An 18,872-nucleotide genomic window follows, 5' to 3' on the forward strand; every position below is an offset into this window, starting at 1 on the left:
CATCTCCTCTTGTTTTGGTCACTTTCCTCAATTAATTAATAGTGATATAAAATCTCCTGAACACTCCAAGCTCGCTTCCAAAATCCAGCAGACAAAATAGATGACTGGCTGCATGTGTATGTTGGAGAGAAATGACATCTAGTGGTGATGCTCAGCATTTGTCTATTCCCAGCAGAGCTCCCAGTAATTGCCACTGGCTGTGTGTCTTGATACACCATACGGCATCAATCATCCTGTGGTTGACCAGGCTCTGGCTGCCTTAATAAAATGACAGCTTTTTGGATGTTTTATGAGCTACTCTCTGAAATCCTTTAAAACAATTAGAACCCAATTTACGCAGAGTTGAAAAATCTATTGTAATATTATTAGGATGAATTGGGAATTAATTTTTTTTCTCTTTATGGTATCCTCTAATAGGCTTGAAAGGATACTAAGTCTCCAGCCCTAGTACTGTCTGTCCTTTTACTATCCTGAACAAAAGTGGAAAAGCCACGAAGTGCTGTAAAAATGGCACACAGGGGCACTAAAGTTATATTGGGGATGTTTCTGATCTTGTTATTCATACTCTGTCAATGGCAGACAGCTTAAAAACAGGCGTGGGAGCAGTATATAGAGAGAGGCGTCACGGCAGTGCTGGGAGAGAGTTCAGCCAGTGGTTTACTGCAGACTGGAGACTCTTGACTGAAGGTGGAAACAAAATAAACACAGTGCTGTTGGAGATGCTTGGCCGAGCAGCAATAAAGTGATCAGAACTAGCTCGGTGTGAAGGTCTGTTGTCACCAGTTGGCACAGGGTGACCTGGAGTGGCATATGTTGGTGCTCTCTGGCTGGTGTACAGGTGACAGATGTCGTTCGCCAAGGGCAGGAAGAAACACATCTTGGACAGGCAGGGGGCTGGGAGTGCAGAGGGGATGGCCAAGGCTGAGCCTATCTCTGGCCCTTTGAATGAGCATTTGGTTTATTTGTCAGAGCAGAGTGGCTCAGGGCCAATGTTACTTAACATATTGCAGGGCTGAGTTTGTGGTGCTTCCTTCTCGGAGAAGATTTTTGAGCTTAGAGGAAAAAATACTGTTTTTCTGATTTCTTTCCCCAGTGCTCTGTGACCAGCCACAATTAACCAACACAGGGCAAGTATCAAGTACCTGTGTAGAAATTATATTCTTTGTCAAAGTTAAAAACCAGTGATAGAAGTAGTTACACCAAAGAACCTGCAGACTATTTTCATCCATCTGTAAGCATGGAGGTACTGTGAGCTCTGGAGTGACATGCACTTAAAAGAAGACATGCAAAAAAGGGGTAGGTCTGTGCTGGAGGTATGCAGAGTGCCAATAAAAGCTAAACATCTTGTATATACACAAAGTTGCCCCTTTCCAACTCCCTTAGGCACGTCTGCTGGTGCAGATGCTCTGCCTGTGTGTGAGGAAGAGGTTTTCTCTGTATTGGCTTCCTGAGAGATTGACCTAAATATTTCAAAGCAACATAGCAAGCCAACATGAGGCTGAAATGCTACTGAGAGCCACATCTGCCTTCCAGTTTGGAGATCCTTACCTCTAGACTTATTATTATTCTCCTCCTGTTTTGTACCACCTTGCTGGCCAGGTCTCCTGGAGCTGAAAGCTCCACTTGGAATTGTACAGACCGCAAAAGCAAACTACAAGAGCGAGCGGTTGTTTCAGCATTCCCATAACCTTCAGGCACTCACTAGATGAATAACCACGTGCTTGATCAGCCCCTTACCCTGCCCTTGCTGTTTGGTTGCAGTCCGTGATGCTCCTGTTGCACAGCCAGCGTCGCTACATCTTCGAGTACGACCAGTCGGATTACCTGCTGTCGGTCACCATGCCCAGCATGGTGCGCCACGCCCTGCAGACCATGCTCTCCGTCGGCTACTACCGCAACATCTACACCCCTCCCGACAGCGGCGCCGCCTTCGTACAGGACCTCACCAGGGACGGGCGGCTGCTCCAGACCCTGTACCCCGGGACAGGCCGCAGAGTCCTCTACAAGTACACCAAGCAGTCCCGACTCTCTGAGATTCTTTATGATACTACTCAAGTCACGTTCACCTACGAGGAATCTTCTGGGGTTATTAAAACAATACATTTAATGCATGATGGGTTCATCTGCACCATCAGATACAGGCAAACAGGTTTGTGCAACTGTGGCTACTTTGCTAAAGTTTTTGGATTTGATCCTGCACTTACCTGGCATGAAATTCCATTACTTTTATGTCTACAAGTTCTTATATTTTATGTTTCAATAGAAAAATATGTGTGTATATCTCTGTGTCTGTGTCCATAGGTGAATATAGCTGTCCCATTTGAAATACAGTCTTCTTTTTATTGCTTGGTATGGAATAGCTCTTAGAATGTTTGGTTGTTTTTATTCCACTGTGTGGATATTTGCTAAATACTAAATCAAGTTGGTTTATTGTTTGTGTTTTCAAGTTTCCCTGTTTACACCATAATCTAACATAAATTCAAAAGGACTGTTTATATAAGGAAAGAAATCCATGTAAAATAAATTTAGTTAAGAATTATCTTGTAAGTAAATAGAAATAATAATTATGAATAAACCAGCATTCATTTAAATGAATGCTAATAAAATATAAATAATTTGTAGAGAAAGCATTAATAAAGGTTTGTGAGAGAATAATCTAACATATTCTTAGTTAATGGTATTTTCTGAGACAGGCAGCAATTAAGGCTTAAGGGTATGTTTGAGTTCATGATCTGTCTGTGTTAGATCTGTAGGGTAAGTAAACTGTGGGCGTTTACTTTATTTTCATTATTTTCATTATTCCTCTTTCCCCTATTTGTTTTGGACAGGTCCGCTTATTAGTCGCCAAATCTTCAGGTTTAGTGAAGAAGGGCTTGTTAATGCCAGATTTGACTACAGCTATAACAACTTCCGTGTCACGAGCATGCAGGCCATGATCAACGAGACGCCTCTTCCCATTGACCTGTACCGTTACGTCGATGTTTCTGGCAGGACTGAACAATTTGGAAAATTCAGTGTAATTAATTATGATTTAAACCAAGTTATCACCACCACTGTGATGAAGCATACCAAAATCTTCAGTGCCAATGGTCAGGTGATTGAAGTGCAATATGAAATTCTCAAGTCCATCGCTTACTGGATGACCATCCAGTATGACAATATGGGGCGCATGGTGATCTGTGATATACGTGTCGGTGTAGATGCCAATATAACAAGATATTTTTATGAATACGATGCTGATGGTCAACTCCAGACCGTGTCTGTGAATGACAAAACCCAGTGGCGCTACAGCTATGACCTTAATGGCAACATCAACTTGCTGAGCCATGGAAACAGCGCCCGCCTCACTCCTCTGAGATACGATCTGAGAGATCGCATTACCAGACTTGGAGAAATTCAATACAAAATGGATGAAGATGGCTTTCTCAGGCAAAGAGGCAATGAGATCTTTGAGTACAACTCTAATGGTTTGCTGAACAAAGCGTACAACAAAGTGTCTGGCTGGACTGTGCAATACTGTTATGATGGTCTTGGAAGACGAGTTGCAAGCAAATCAAGCCTAGGACAACACTTACAGTTCTTTTATGCTGATCTCTCCAACCCAATAAGAGTTACTCACTTGTACAATCATTCTAGCTCAGAAATAACATCCCTCTATTATGATCTTCAAGGTCATCTCATTGCAATGGAATTAAGCAGTGGAGAAGAATATTATGTTGCTTGTGATAACACTGGAACACCTCTAGCTGTGTTTAGCAGTCGAGGCCAAGTCATAAAAGAAATTTTGTACACCCCATATGGAGAGATCTACCAAGACACTAATCCAGATTTCGAGGTTATCATTGGTTTTCATGGAGGACTTTATGATTCTCTTACTAAATTAGTTCATCTCGGTCAGCGGGACTATGATGTCATTGCTGGTCGGTGGACGACACCAAATCATCATATATGGAAGCGGCTGAATGCTGTCCCACAACCATTTAATCTCTATTCATTTGAAAATAATTATCCAGTTGGCAGAATCCAAGATGTTGCTAAGTATACAACAGGTAAAAGTAAAACCTTTCTCATAAAAACTCTTTATCAAATTCTGGATGGATTCAACATTCCAGAAATCTTTTGTATACATCCAAAGTTACTTTTTGTCTCTAATTTTAAATGTATTGAAGTCATTTCTTTAATAGATTGCGCTTGATCTGTTTTCTAGAGCCTTTATGGTAACCAAGAAAATAATTAATAGTTGCTTCTGCTGATTTTCTCAGTGCTAAAATTAAGGGAAGAATGGAGGCAGCTTAATTTTAATTTTTTCCATTATAAATAGATAGAAGGAACACTATTGATTTGAGTATAGCTATGCTTTGTAACCAAATAATTTGTTTGCTACAATAAATGCTGTAACTAGTAGGGAAACATAAATTGATGTGAAATCATTATTTCTGCCTAGCTGGAATTTCTGCAGACTGCCCTTTTTCTAGGATTTATGTGCCTTTTTGCTAACATCCTTTTCTTGTTTTATAGACATTGGAAGTTGGCTAGAGCTGTTTGGTTTCCAGTTGCACAACGTGCTGCCTGGATTCCCAAAACCAGAGATAGAAGCTTTGGAGACAACATACGAACTTCTACAGCTTCAGACAAAAACCCAAGAGTGGGATCCTGGAAAGGTTAGCAAAAACTCAGTTTAGCTGCTTCCAATACTAAACTAAGGAGTTTTATTAGAAAATATTGGAGACCAAGGAAACAATGTGACTGTATCTTTTGACATAACGGGAAAGACAAATAGTTTAACAATTATAGAATCTTTAATGTTGTCAATTATGTTCTGGCATCAGAGTGGAGGAGAGCTTTAAGGAGACAGCAACACAGTGAGGGAAATTTGCAGCTGTTCATAGAGAAAATATCCAAATTTGAGGAGCAGGATAGGTAAAAGAGTGAAAGTGTTTATGTGAAAATTGAAAAAGCCACAGAAAATCTTGTGCAATTGAAAAATTAAAACTGTAGATTTTCATCTGTGTTAGCAAAGATGCCACAGGAGCTGCAAAATCACTGAGGTTATAAACAGCTTTACAAGTCAGTACCTCTGCATAATTATTGCAGGAAACAGGAATGTTGCTACGGATTTGTAGGGGGTCTGTAAATCTCAGCCTTGCTCCAGGGCTTATTTTCCATGAAGAAGAGCCAGGCAACAGCTATCAGAGTCCAGCAATCAATGTGACTGCAATAGGACCAACTACCTCTGAGCGAGCATTCATGTTTTGCATTTGATCATATGAGCATCTGTTAACAAAGAACTATGATTTTGTAAAGAGGCCTTTCCTCTTAGTCAGGGAAGGGAATTATAAAGCATTGAGAGTTCACGTTAAAGTTCACAACATTTAACACACTTCCCATGCACAAACAACCGCACCAAGTGCAGAAGGCTGGGGGTCACACCAGATGTAAGAGCATGTCCATGGAAAATTGTCACTGAGATATTAAAGAAGCTTTTACAAGGCACAGAAAAGATGTAGTGATGGGTATAGTGTTAAACAACAAAGAGATGGTTGGAATGAAGCTTCTTTTAGCCTCTATGGGGAGTAAGATCTGCAAATGTGATGTACTTGCTTGGTTCCTGTTGTTCTAGTGCCTCAAGACCTTCACAACCTGCTTTCCTTAAAGAATGGGCTATAAAATCTGTTACTGTGATTTTACAGAAGATGAGCACAGCTTTGAGTTCAGCTTTTCCTGAACTGCCTAAGGGCTGAAAGAGCAGCCATTAGAGTTCAAGGGGGAGGAAGAATTTAAAGGAAGAACAAATACAAAAATAGCATTTGTGATAAACATCTTTCCATTTGCTTTCTAGAAATGAAGGAGTCCAAGAGACAGAAAGCACTACCACAGGCAATTAGAAAGCCTGTGCATATGTCCAGGTTCTGTAGGTGTGTACAATATTTTCCAAAAAAATTGGAGATCCATTCTAAGCAATTAAGAGATGAGTAAGGTCTGTGAGATACTGTAATGAACTGCAAGGTGCCTCACCTGCAAACTTGTGTTTTCTTTTCCAGACTATCCTTGGCATTCAGTGTGAGCTACAAAAGCAACTCCGAAACTTTATATCCTTGGACCAACTTCCTATGACACCCAGGTATAGTGATGGCAAGTGTTCTGAGGGAGTGAAGCAACTGAGATTTGCAGCTGTTCCTTCAGTATTCGGGAAAGGCATCAAATTTGCGATAAAGGACGGGATAGTGACAGCTGACATTATCGGTGTGGCTAACGAGGACAGCCGGCGCATTGCTGCCATCCTCAACAACGCTCATTATCTGGAGAACCTGCATTTCACCATTGAGGGCCGAGACACCCATTACTTCATCAAGCTGGGCTCTTTGGAAGAAGATTTGGCCCTCATCGGCAGCACCGGAGGGCGCCGCATCTTGGAGAATGGCGTCAACGTGACGGTGTCGCAGATGACTTCTGTGATCAACGGCAGGACTAGACGCTTTGCTGACATCCAGCTCCAGCACGGCGCACTCTGCTTTAACGTGCGGTATGGAACAACAGTGGAAGAGGAAAAAAACCACGTCCTGGAGATAGCCAGGCAGCGAGCCGTGGCTCAGGCCTGGACTAAGGAGCAGAGGCGGCTACAGGAGGGGGAAGAAGGAATTCGAGCATGGACAGACGGAGAGAAACAGCAGCTTTTAAGCACTGGGAGGGTACAAGGCTACGATGGATATTTTGTTTTATCTGTGGAGCAGTATCTCGAACTTTCTGACAGTGCCAATAATATTCACTTCATGAGACAGAGTGAAATAGGCAGAAGGTAACAAAGAAAATCTCTGCCTTTGCGTCACCAAAGACTGCCTGTTTTTAAACGTAAAATGGTTTATTGTATTGGTTTTTCTAGATCAGAACTCTGTATATATAAATATAGAGGAAAAAAACATATCCAACTGCCTTTAAATGTGACAGAAGATGGTATTTTAATATTGTTTGTTTAACTCTTTGAGAGATGACAGTGACAATTTTTAGTTCTTGTGTGGCAGTATTCAAAAATTTCAGAAGCAGAGTCCTGCGAGCCGAGCGCCGCGACCTGCGCGCGAGGTGCCCGGGGTGACACCGCACAGCCCTGCGGGGTAGGGGCGAGCGCCACATGCTCTGCCTTCTTCTAAAGAAACACAACTTTTTTGTTGTTGGTTTAATAATTCACCAGTTATTTAAAAGGTTACAGAGCCTGATTCTGCAACCCGTATTTACTGGGTGGTTTTTATCCCAGTGAGATCTCCCGTAAGTTCCAGGGATTGCACACAGAAACCAGACTGTGTATGGAAACTTCGTAGTTGCTCACCAACCCCGCACATGTCATTCCTCACAGCTAGGAGCTAAGGGATTTTCTAACCTGGGAAATCTGACTTGTGTTGGATTCAGTACATACAAGGCTGTCCCCTGTGGCCTTTGCTCTGTTGTAGCCGCCCCTCAGTCACCCCATGTTGAACACCACATTATGTCTACTCGTGCGTGTGGGGTCTCTCTCCCAGGGTTTCCCTTGGCACTGGAATATATTGCAGTCTGGGAGCACACGTAGAGCTGCCAGTCTGCCTGGTGGAGGGATCTGGGTGGCACAGCATTACCGGGCTTCAGCCAAGCTGTAATCTTTAGGAGGCTCTCTGCTGGTATCAGTGTGCTCCAGGCTGGGCTTTAACCCCATGCTTTGGGGACAACCCAGCTGGGAGACCACAGGGAGCAGTAACAAGCCGTGCAGGATCAGTCCTGCCTGTAGTCACTGGGCCAGGACTCGTCTTTACACAGATGATTTGGAAGTTGCAGTGTTGTTGGGTTAAGGCATCGTGTTCTTTTCATCTCAAATTAATAATCCTGTTGTAGTACTCATTTTTCCAAGTCTGAAGAAGATTGGTGGGTTGGGAGTTGATGAACCTAAGTGTGGATAGTAAATGTGTTGATATGTTGGAGATGACTCTTCACTTTTCAGCTCAATATCTAGAGCACATAGAAAAGTATTATATTGCATGGACAGAAATTTTTATTTCCCAAGGTATCATGCGCTGCTGGCACAGTTACTTCATAGCAGAGTAGGTGATCCTTCCTCCAGCTTGTCATTGTTACAAAACCTGATTATCAGGAGGTGAGGCGGGCACATGGGGAGGGGGGGATGGGCAAGCAGTTTTCCTTTACTGACTTTCAGAGGGAGCTAGAAGTCTTGTTATAGAGCCTGTGTATCCGTAACAGTGATGTTATTGCACATTTCTTTCAAAACGGACATAGTAATATATTGAAACAATTTCTGTTCATATTTACTGAAGCCAACAAAGTGCATTCTTTGTCTTTCTTCCTTTTTTCCAGTTTTCTCTTTTCCCTTGTTTTTGGGCAAGTGGAGCAGACTGTACCCAAGTTAGAGATGAGCCTGAACTGGCATCTGAGACCTGAGCCCCTCACTGGAGTTTGAGCTCAGCTCTCAGCCTCATCCCATTGTCTTCTCTTCCCAGACTCCCTCTGCTCCCCTGGGAGCCATTACAGCTTTAGGGGTGCGGGATCAGGCTGAGTGGGAGCCTGGCCCCTGAAACCCTCCTTTATCCCCAGCCAGGGGGAACTGTGGACCAAAATCTGCACGTACACATTGTGATCAGGCTCATCATTAACTAACGTACAGGACAGGGAGCTGACAACATCCAGGTTTCACAGCTCAGATTTCTGTAATTTTCCATACAATCACGGAGAATTTGAATACCTCCACACCAGCCTAAAAATGGACCTTCAAATCCTTGAGCCTCTAATATGCTTTTAATCAATGGAAGAATAATTTATTAATTGTATATAGAGAGTGCATTCATAAATGTGATGATGTATTTTATCACTGATCCAAGATGTCAATATTAGAGTCTATTTTACTTATATTTTAAGCAATTATACTTTTTTGCAATTCACTAATGAGGATCATTTTCAAACTGCTTTAAATATCCATTATAAACAAATATTTGAAGCTATTAGAGTTACCTTGAACTGTGCATTTCTAGTATGTAATACTTATTTAGTTAGCTTGTGCCTTTAGTTTCTTAAAGTTATATTTGTATTATATGCAGGAAATGCACTTTGTATTACCTACAGCTGTGGTTTTTAATACTGCCTTGATTACTGTTGTTCTCATGTTATGCCAAAAGGTCTAAGAGTGAAATGTCTTACGAGTTTGTCTTTGGAAGTAGATTTGGCATTTTCCCATTTCCTGGGTGCAGTCTAAGGTACATTTTGAACAATATCTCTTATGAGAATATGGATCCATAAAGACTCACATGATATTACATGGCCCAGTTACAAGAGCAAAAAAAATGCCTTCATCGTAACAGTTTCGTAAATTTAGGAAACTGAATATAAATGTTGTGTTGAGATTACAGCGCTAAAGAAATGTGTTATTACTGCAAGCACATGGGAGACTGAAGTCGTAGATATACATGGGCCAGCCAGCAGTGATTCGTGAGAACTACATGAACAAATAGCTTTGGACCATCTTGTTCATGAACAACCTCAGATGGAGGCAGGGAATATTTCAGTCTCCATTTTTTTTTTCCTAGTAGTTAGACCAATTTCTCAGTGGTTGGTTGTTTGGTTGGTTTTTTTTTTTTTAATATATCTCATTTTCTTTTTTTCTTTTTTCTTTTTTTTGATTTTGCACTATAGCCTAGAGACCCAATTTAGGAAAAAAAGAAAAATAATAGCATGGAAATTTTTACTGTTATTTAGATCAGATGATAATTTGATGCTAGCGTTCTGCACTGCAAACAAGGTTCTGAAAGTGGAAAAAAGAAAATAATTAAAATAAAATAAAAACCACTATTGCACACTATTCTGTAGCAAAGTACTTACCATGAGAAATTCGTGCTATATTTTTTATGACAACCAAATGAATAGTGTGTACAATAACATTTCCTTTGCTTTCATATTTATTTAGCAAATCTAGAACATTTCAAAGTTATAAATATATATATATAGATATCTATGTAGAACATAGCCAAATAAATATATATGAACTGGTCAGTTTGCAACTGGGTGTACACACCTTAGCTCTTTGGTTTGAGCTCTTTTGCATTCCTCAGCTGTGCACTGGCTGGCCAGGGGTGGCCTCGCACTCTGACCATGATCTGGGCTCATAGGGCAGCAGCTTCTCCAGGGTGAGCAATGGCAGTGGGTGCTGTTGGAAGCCAAGGTGCTGCTCCAAAGAGGTAGGTGGTTTAGGCAGAGGAGCTCCTCTGGTTTAGCTGAGCCAAAGGAGATGGGCAGATCCCCAGCAGGGTGTTCGTGTGCTCGGGGCGCTCGCCGTAGTGCGGCTGATCTGGCGCGGTGACACCCAGCTCAGGCTGCGCCAACAGCCCTGAGGGTTTTCCTGTCAAATGCTGACTGTTATTTAAACCTCTCCTTGATACAAAACATTACCGGGTCGAAAGCACCCTGGCTGCCAGAGGAATCGCTTCCAGGCAGAAACTGGGAATGGTGGAGTCGGACTCGCTGTCGATTTGTCTGGGCATTTGTCACCTGCCATTATTTGTCTAAGGAAACGTGTTTGACAATTTCCAGTTTTTCCTTAGATCTCGTGGTGGACTTTAGCCTTTTAATAAATGTTAGTATATCAGATCGTGTCCTTGACAGTATTTTACTTGTATGAACCATGATAAAACATTACAATCTTCATACTCTTCTGGCAGAAGTGTCAATAAACGAGAACGAGAAGCATAGCATACGATATATGTCAAAGTAATGTTCCTTTTTAGCTTTCTCATCAACAGTAAAAAATGTTTACAATGTATGCCAAGATCTTCACTTTCTGTCTAACACCAGTTAGAGGTTCTGATCTTACAGAAATTGTGTTATAATGGCCTCAGCCTCGTTGCTAGGAAACAATAGATCCCAATTTTTTTATTCCTGCTCTAACTCCTGTGCTGAATAGTGACTGGATACTGTACAGGTTTATGTTATATGGCTGCAGTTAAATGGTCTGATGGATTTTGCTCTGGGTTTCAGACCAGAAGCATGCATTTTCTACAAGAACATCCCAGCAACACGCTGTAAATATTGAAAGTTAATATATTATGTGTCGATATTTGAAAAAGAAAGTACTTTGACTATTTCATTTTTAAAAAATAAAGGTGCAAACTGATGGCATGTGATGTTGTTTTTGTTTACACAAGTATTTGGGATATTCTGGTCATATCAGTAAAAGCTGCTTCCATAGAGCTAAATAAGGACTTTAGCCAATATTGGTTGATTCAGAAGTTGGGGGGGCAGGGAGCTGCTTAGCAAGATTTAATTTTACTTCTGATTCACCCAAGTTCATGCCTATAACTCTGCAGGTTTCACTACAGGTGAAATCCCAGCCAGTTTCTGTGCACAGGTTATTACATTTCATCAAAGCAAATGTGAGAGCGAAAAAAATAATTCTGCTAAATGCATTTGCATTCCTAATACCAGAGTGGGTGAAGTCAACCGTGATAGTAAGATGAGGAGCAAAGTTTAAGTATCTGCACGTTCTTTAGAGCTGCCTCAAATAGATGATGATGAATGACTGTGGTGTGAAAAATATGTACCCAGGAAAATAAAAAATAAAAAGCCCAGCACATGCAGCAGAGAGGAGGAGCACGTGAAAGGAGGGGCACAAGAGAATGTTTAAGGCTAAAGGAAAGGTTGCACGATGAAAAACATTGGAGCAGCTGGGCTGGGTAATTACCAAGCAGGAGGGCTGAGGCTGGTAGAGCTGTGTTGGATGGATGAGAAGGAAGTGAGTCCAAAGAGGTGCTCTAGTAGAAAAGGGATGAAAAGCAGCCTGGGAGATGGAACTGATTTAGTGCTGCAGGTCTGTCACAGCCATAGATGGGGAGTAGGGGGTGGCTTTGGGGAGGCAAAAATGGAGCTGAGGGAGGGATAGTTGCTGCAGAGGAGCAGCATTGCCTTTGCTGGGGAGAGGGCAGAGCAGAGAATGCAGGGTCAGGGGACACAAGGTAATGCAGTGAGCTACAAAACCACCTGCCAGAACCAGGGCTGTGGCAGCGAGGGGACAGGGGTGGCAGGGCTGCCAGGGGGACAGGGCAGAGCAGCTGCAGCTGCAAGGGGCTGCAGCCCAGAAGAGACAGTGGGATGGAAGAAGCAGATGATACAGAGATCATCTGGGCAGTTATGCCCACAAAATGCAGCTGCTGCTCTCTAAAAGGATCTGTAGCTCTTCACACCTAAGTCAATCTATATAATTTCCATTTTACTGTTTCTATAACCAAACATCGACTCCTTACCTCACAGGCACCATCAGCTTCTCTCTGTTTCCACCTTGGTTAAGCCTACAGCAATTCCAGACCCTTGGGTATCCAAAAGAAACAACACAAGCCTCTGTCTTAATAATTTACATCAGAAACTGAAACAACACTCTCAGCTTTAAACAGAAATGGCATCTTCTGGCCTATTTTATGTATTTTTCAGAAGAACAATGCACTTTTGGAGCCAGCCTTAGTCAAACAAGTTATCCTCAGCTCACTGCACCGCAGAGCGGGTGAGTGGCTGCTGCTCCTGTGCCTCAGGTTTTGCACATGCAGCCTCAGCCTCTGATTGAAGCCAACGGGACACTTCTATAGGAAACAGCCCTCGGGCAAAGTTCTTCCCACTACATTGATCCCTGCAATCATCTGCCAGGGATTGTTTCCAAGCACACTTGTTCCTGCTCCCAGGAGAGGCTGGGCTTTAGACCCAGCACTCAGGAAGGAAAAGGGCTTCCCACACATACTGAGAGCGCCCAGCAGCTCGGTTGGCTTTGAGGAAGGGTGGTTTGCAGGAGCCATAGAGCTGGAGAGGAACAGCCAGGGACCAGCTGCCACAGGCTCACAACAGGCTGGGAAACCCTTAAGGCAGAGAGGAGAAGGGAAAAAATCAATGGGCACAAGTGACAGCAAAGCAGCCAGTGCGTTTGCTGAGTTATGTAACAATTAAAAAAACAGCCTTTAAATATTTTATTAAAGAGGAAATCATGCTGGATCTGCCACTGTATGGCACTATGTTAAGGTAAGACCTGTTTCAACCAACAAGCACACATACCAAGAGGGCACAGAGCAACACGTACACATACAAAGTAAAATATGACAGGACATTTCACTGCAAATGAAATTTGGCCTTCAGCGAGACAGAAACTGAGCCATGAACTGAAATTGTCACAACTTAGCAACAGTGTTGCCCACTAACCCTGCACAGCTGACAAGTCTTGTAGATTCAACCTCCCCTCCAGGAGCCCAGCAGCAGCATGGAAATACATGGGTAGGAAAAAGAAAGCAGAGAAACTGTCACGAAAAATAATTTATCCATTTAAATTGTATGCAAAGGTGGCTTGTTTCAAGTTCAGAGAATACCTAAAAGCAAAGAACCAGGCTTTCCACTTCACTGGGTGTTCTCAGTTACTCTGTGCATTGCTTATGCTTTTGATCATTTGTGCAAGCTAAAGATTTTGTTACAGGGCAGAACGCCTGGTGTGATGGGAAAGCAGTTAGTGAGGATCCTCACAGTGTCACTTCTGGAATATCTTTAGGAACTGTATGAATGACAGACACACAGCCCACCCAAGGCAAGGACACTTTAATGTAAACAATTCTCCTAAGGTTATAAAAGGGGACTTGCCCAGTTCTGCATAAATGCCAATCAGAACAAAGCAAAGAAGACTCCAAAGTTCAGCAATGTAAAATTAGTAACAAATAATTAATTAAGAACTAGTCTTGAAGGGAAAAGTATTTTTACTTGACATTATAAAGGGGGGAAAAGATATTATGTTCTTCCTTTTTTTGTCCTCTCTTAGAAAACAAACAAACAGAAACAAAAAAAAAAAATCTCACTCCAAATTCGAAGTATTCTGAAACTTAAACTTCTACATTTTGAACTATAAATTCTATGAAATACACATTTCTGTAAATGTTACAAGAAAACTCATGGAGTTGTATTAACTATCATATAAATCACTGTCTTAGAGCATGGACTAGAGGAGACACTGGAAGATGTGGTTATGTCACAGTTGGGGAAACATCCTCATGATGGCTGCAGGTGGAAGTCATGGCCTTCATTCCTCCCTAAGAAAAATAATCACAAAGATATGAAAGGATGAATACTGCAAGAAAATGGATGGATCAGAAGGCTCATACCTACAAGAGTGAGGGTGCAGGTGAGGGAAGGCAGTCATCGCTGCTATAGCACTCAGGAAGACAGTCAAAATCCATTTTCTCATTACATTGACAGGCCCTGTCTCTAAAGAGCATCTGACTGACAGCATTTCAATCACACAGGAACAAAGTTAGGGTACATTTTTGGCAACGTCACTCTGTTATCTAGTTCAACGTACAAATAAGTCTAAGACCTCCATCTCTGCCACCATGGAGGGCTCTGTTTAGCTGCAGACGGGGTTCCCTCCACCCCACCAGTACCTGGGGAATATTTGGCTTTCATGTGGTTGATGACTGGGTGCTGCAGGGGTGTTACAATGCCTTGGTTGGGTTTCTGGAAGGCCGAGATGAGGTTGTGCACTTTCCGAAAGAGCCTCCGCTGGACCCCAGGCGCTGTCTGCAAAGTCAAAGGGTGAGAGGTGAGAGGGGTGCTGGGTGCCCAGTGCCTGTGCTGGGCTCGGGGTGCTGGCACAGGGGCCTTGTCCTCAGAAATGCACACAGCCCACAGGGAAGTAGCCAGCCATGGATGTAGACCCCCTGACGTGCCAACGTAAAATGAGTCAAGGAGCTGCACTGCTCTCCCCCTTCCCCAGGGCACCACAGACCCCCTGCACCGAGCGACCTCCAGCAGCACAGTGATGTAAAGCTGGGAGAGGGACAATTTCTGAACCACTACAAGACAAACCTGCCACCCCATGCTTCTTAGGCAAGCTCACAAGTGATCTTTCACTCTTTCTGACCCTGACTTACTACAGCCAGTGACTTAACCTCCTTACCAATAACTTCCGGGCATGTATCAGTAAGATAGTTCCAGCCTGCAAACACCAGTAAGACAACCTAGAGAGCTACCAGGGCTTACTGGGGAGTCCTTACACCAATAAATTTCAGCAAGGACACAGCCTCTTTGCAAACTCTTCTGTGAGCATTCAGTGCTGGCTTATGTGTTGAGTATTCCTGCCTACGTCTTGTACAAAGACAACAACTAAATGTTACCTATTTATTAAGAGTGGGAGTTTTTCTACTTTCTAAATTAGCAACTTTTCAAACACTACGAAACAAAACCACGTGTGCTTTTAATCAAAAATCCAGCATTTGTGCTAAATCCTTCAGGGCATTCTTGCAATAACACCTCACCACAGTCAAAGCAGGACAAGCATAGGCCCTGCCAGCATAGTCACACTGGAGGGACAGTGCTCTCACCCAGCAGCTGTGAGCTAAATCCAACCTCTCTGGCACCAGCTGGAGTCTTCACACTGCCTGGGATTTCACCAGCACTGCTTTAATTTCCCTGCCTCGTCCTTGAAAGATGGGCGTGACCTGAGCTTGCTCAGAGACTAAACAGCTGCAGGGAAGGAAGCAGAGACAGGAAAGGATCAGCTGCATCTGGAGCCTCTGTTGGCCTTGGAGGCACATTCCATGGGGAAAAGTTGGATCTGTGCTGCCGTTTCTAACAGCTGAGGCCAGCGTGGTCTTGGCAACATTTACTTAAAGGTTTCTGTTTGCTTAAGGGGAGGGTTGGTATCATGGATTTGTAGCCAGCACCTTTTCCTGCAGAGGATGCACAGAGTCCTGGGCCCAAGGGTGAATTGTTTACTCCACAGTAATGTCAATCACTTCCACTCCCTAATCTGCTTTTGAGTAACCCTGAGAAACAGTTTTGTCTTTCAGAACACTGCTACCAATTCTATTATAATAAGGGCCAAAGAATTATCCTTGTCTAGATATTCTATAATATTTGTAATAAGTGTTCGTTAACATACAAACAGAAAGTAATTATGAATTAATACACAGAGTACATCCAAAGAACAAAAAATTCATAAAATAAATATAGGTTAACATCCTGATCCCATCAACCCAAATAGTTGTCTGTATTGCAAGTACTGTTTTTCTATACTAGAATTACTGTTTTCCTGTCAGATGGGTGAAAACATATTTTGTACCAAGTTTTGGTTACCCTGTATATATTTTTCTCTTATGATGAATTGATCTGGAGCAAAATTAACTTTAAAACAATGCAGATTGAAAATAATTTCTTTAAATATTCCCACATTAGTGGTACACGGATAGAAGGGAACAGATTGTGCTTGTCAAGTTATAAAAACAAAATATTTTTGCCATTTAAAATGATGGAAAATAATGCACTATTGCATTATGCAACAGCTGAAGTGAAACAGGGAATTAATTTATGAATTCTAGACTGTCAGAAGTGGCACCAAGACATCTTACTGATGGGCACACTCAAGATCGATTACCATCAATGAAAATCAGACTATGTAGAAACATGAATAATTTGAATATATTTCATTAAATCTATAAGAATATGAGACAAGATGTAGAAATTTTCAGAAGAGAAAGGAGGAGTACACACCTCAGCACTCCAGGATCCAGTTTCTGTCTGGGACACTCTGTAGGTATAAACATAACCCTGATGCCTGTGGAAAAAAAAAAATTAACATGTATTTATTACTCATTTTTCCTGACAGTTTTCACAAGAGCTACACTCTGTTATGTGGGAGTCAGTTCATCTGCTAACCTGCCCTTAAAAATAAATTCACCTATAAAGGCTAAATTGATAAAAAACCCACTGGCCAGACACAGCATTCAGTCTACTGGGTTCTTCTGGGATGAGAAGGACTGGTCTGACTCAGATCTAGTTTAGCAGTATTCAGTTATTTTAGGTTAAGTGATGCTGCTTTCATTCCTGCCTCAGCATTTTTATTAATTTTTTTTTTCAGTGACCTCCTTTTGCTGCCACACAGCAGACGTACTTTCCCTGCAAGAGGAAAAGGTGTGTTATTGGCTGACAGCATTACTGTTCTGTGACTCATTTAAATGCAGATGTTAACAGAAGCAATATCATGAGTATAATTGACTTGGAAAGCCAGACCCACAACAAGAAGGTAAATTAATTACTCTTTGCTTTGCCCGTACATTCCTAACTCTCAAATATGGAGAAAGGAAACTTATAAGAGTATGGAATCTTCATTCTGTTAAAATCTGAGTCTTTTGATAATAAAGAGTCATACACCAATAGCACAAGACACGCTCATGTCCAAAGTCAGTCTTGCTTCTCTCATGAACCCAGTGAACGATTTACATGGTAGATTATTATACGGATATCCAAAAATTTATGTCAGACACAGAAAAAATTGATAGTAGCTCCATGGCTGCAACATTAGTTTAGATGGTATCAGATAAGAAAGACTGTATTTCATACTACATAGATTTACATGAATACCCAGCAGGACTTCAGGGACTATTCCCTATTTCAGCATCAACTCCTATTTTTAAGAAAGCAGAAAAATACTATATTTCTTTCCAAATCTTCATGGTGTTATAGCAGTTACTAAAAATTTGCAGAAACCATCAATGACAGAGATATCATATGATTGCAATTACTTACGCTCTGTGTCATGGCTCCTGGATAAATTCCTGTCTAAAAGTCATTGCAGCAACCTTTGCAAAGCAGTGTCTGGTATAATTTACCCAAGCAGGAGGTTGTTAACAGCTGGCACTGTGTTACAACCCCACGAAGTGGGAGCAAAATGCATGTCAAGATTTGCGAGCTCTGCCCCCACCACACGACTTCTGTTATGATTAAATACAGAGGTGAAGGACACAAAGCCATTCACTCCCACTGGGGCTGCTGGAGGGACAAGCTCCCTGTTCAGCAGATGAGACAGTGCCCTCCAGCTCCTCCTGCATGGGAATGTGACTGATGCTGCCCCACAATCCCACCACAGCTTCATCCACCTCTTCAGGCTCAACCTGGGAAGTAATTCCCCCAGAAACAAGACTCTCTGTATGCCACCAGATAGATGTGAAAAGTGGCTGCCAACGCTCATTTCATGGAAACCTGAGGAGAAAAACAGCTGCCACTGCTTCCCCCACTGCTTCCCCCAGGAAGCTGCAGTCTATCACGGACGTGGACCTTGTGAAGAGGTGTGAGCAACCTGTTATGGATGCAAGAGGAGGGAAAGATGTGGAAGGACAACACTGCTCTCCTGTCCATGCCATGGCACCATGGACACGGGTGGTTTAGGCCACAGCTCAAGCCCAATTGCTTAAAAGCACATCCCTCTAAGACATTAGATGATGTATGTTCATGTTCAGGGAATCCAATTTCTCCCTTTAGGGCTCTCAGACAATCTCATACCATCAGGTCTTTTCTTGAAGCCTCTGAGATCTGTGGCTGTATTGCCAGCTTTTCAGGAGTACCTGATGTTCATGTTAATTTTGTTTTAAAAATCACAAGGAGCTTTCCTGTACCTAAGTATGCAGCACACTAGTCAATATATGGTTAAGGAAATGAGGATTTTACAGGCTATAATATACTGGGAAATACCAGAGAGGTGCTGGTATTTAGTCCCATCTCTTTGAAGTGGGTATTTAACCATCTCTACAGTGATTTTTTTCAAGCCTCAAACCCAACAGAATCAGTATCCATGAATCTAAAACTCATTCTCTTCCCTTCTGTTTTTAATACTACACTGTGCACAAGTGTATGAGCAACCTGGTCGAGTGGGTGGCATCCCTGCCCATGCGGGGGAATTGGAACTAGATAATCTTTAAAGTCCCTTCCAACACAAGCCATTCCATGATTCTACTACCCATCTTTGTTCCTGGTTGTCCCAAAGCATTCCAACTGCTTCAATCTCTTTAAAATCTGATTTTCTCACAAATGGCTCAGTTGTCTGGAAAGCCACCATC

General features: G+C 42.3%; 2 protein-coding genes across 2 annotated transcripts in view; one reads left to right on the plus strand and one right to left on the minus strand.

Annotated features, from left to right (window-relative positions):
• Positions 1-10,612, plus strand: part of TENM1 (teneurin transmembrane protein 1) — a 230,263-nt gene extending 219,651 nt beyond the window's left edge. Inside the window, exons 27-30 of the mRNA XM_029959106.1 lie at positions 1,762-2,149; positions 2,829-4,049; positions 4,519-4,661; positions 6,042-10,612. Of these exons, the coding sequence (XP_029814966.1) occupies positions 1,762-2,149; positions 2,829-4,049; positions 4,519-4,661; positions 6,042-6,800 (2,511 nt within the window). The 3' untranslated portion in view covers positions 6,801-10,612. The remainder of the gene's footprint in view (positions 1-1,761; positions 2,150-2,828; positions 4,050-4,518; positions 4,662-6,041) is intronic.
• The window catches only part of SH2D1A (SH2 domain containing 1A), a 36,570-nt gene that overhangs the window by 8,875 nt on the left and 8,823 nt on the right, over positions 1-18,872 (minus strand). The window contains exons 2-3 of the mRNA XM_018070781.1: positions 16,531-16,594; positions 14,424-14,559 (exon numbers count right to left, since the gene is read on the minus strand). Of these exons, the coding sequence (XP_017926270.1) occupies positions 14,424-14,559; positions 16,531-16,594 (200 nt within the window). The remainder of the gene's footprint in view (positions 1-14,423; positions 14,560-16,530; positions 16,595-18,872) is intronic.

Source organism: Manacus vitellinus, unplaced genomic scaffold (genome assembly GCF_001715985.3).
Source record: "Manacus vitellinus isolate BGI_N305 unplaced genomic scaffold, ASM171598v3 scaffold_19_pilon, whole genome shotgun sequence".
NCBI classification, from domain to species: domain Eukaryota; kingdom Metazoa; phylum Chordata; class Aves; order Passeriformes; family Pipridae; genus Manacus; species Manacus vitellinus.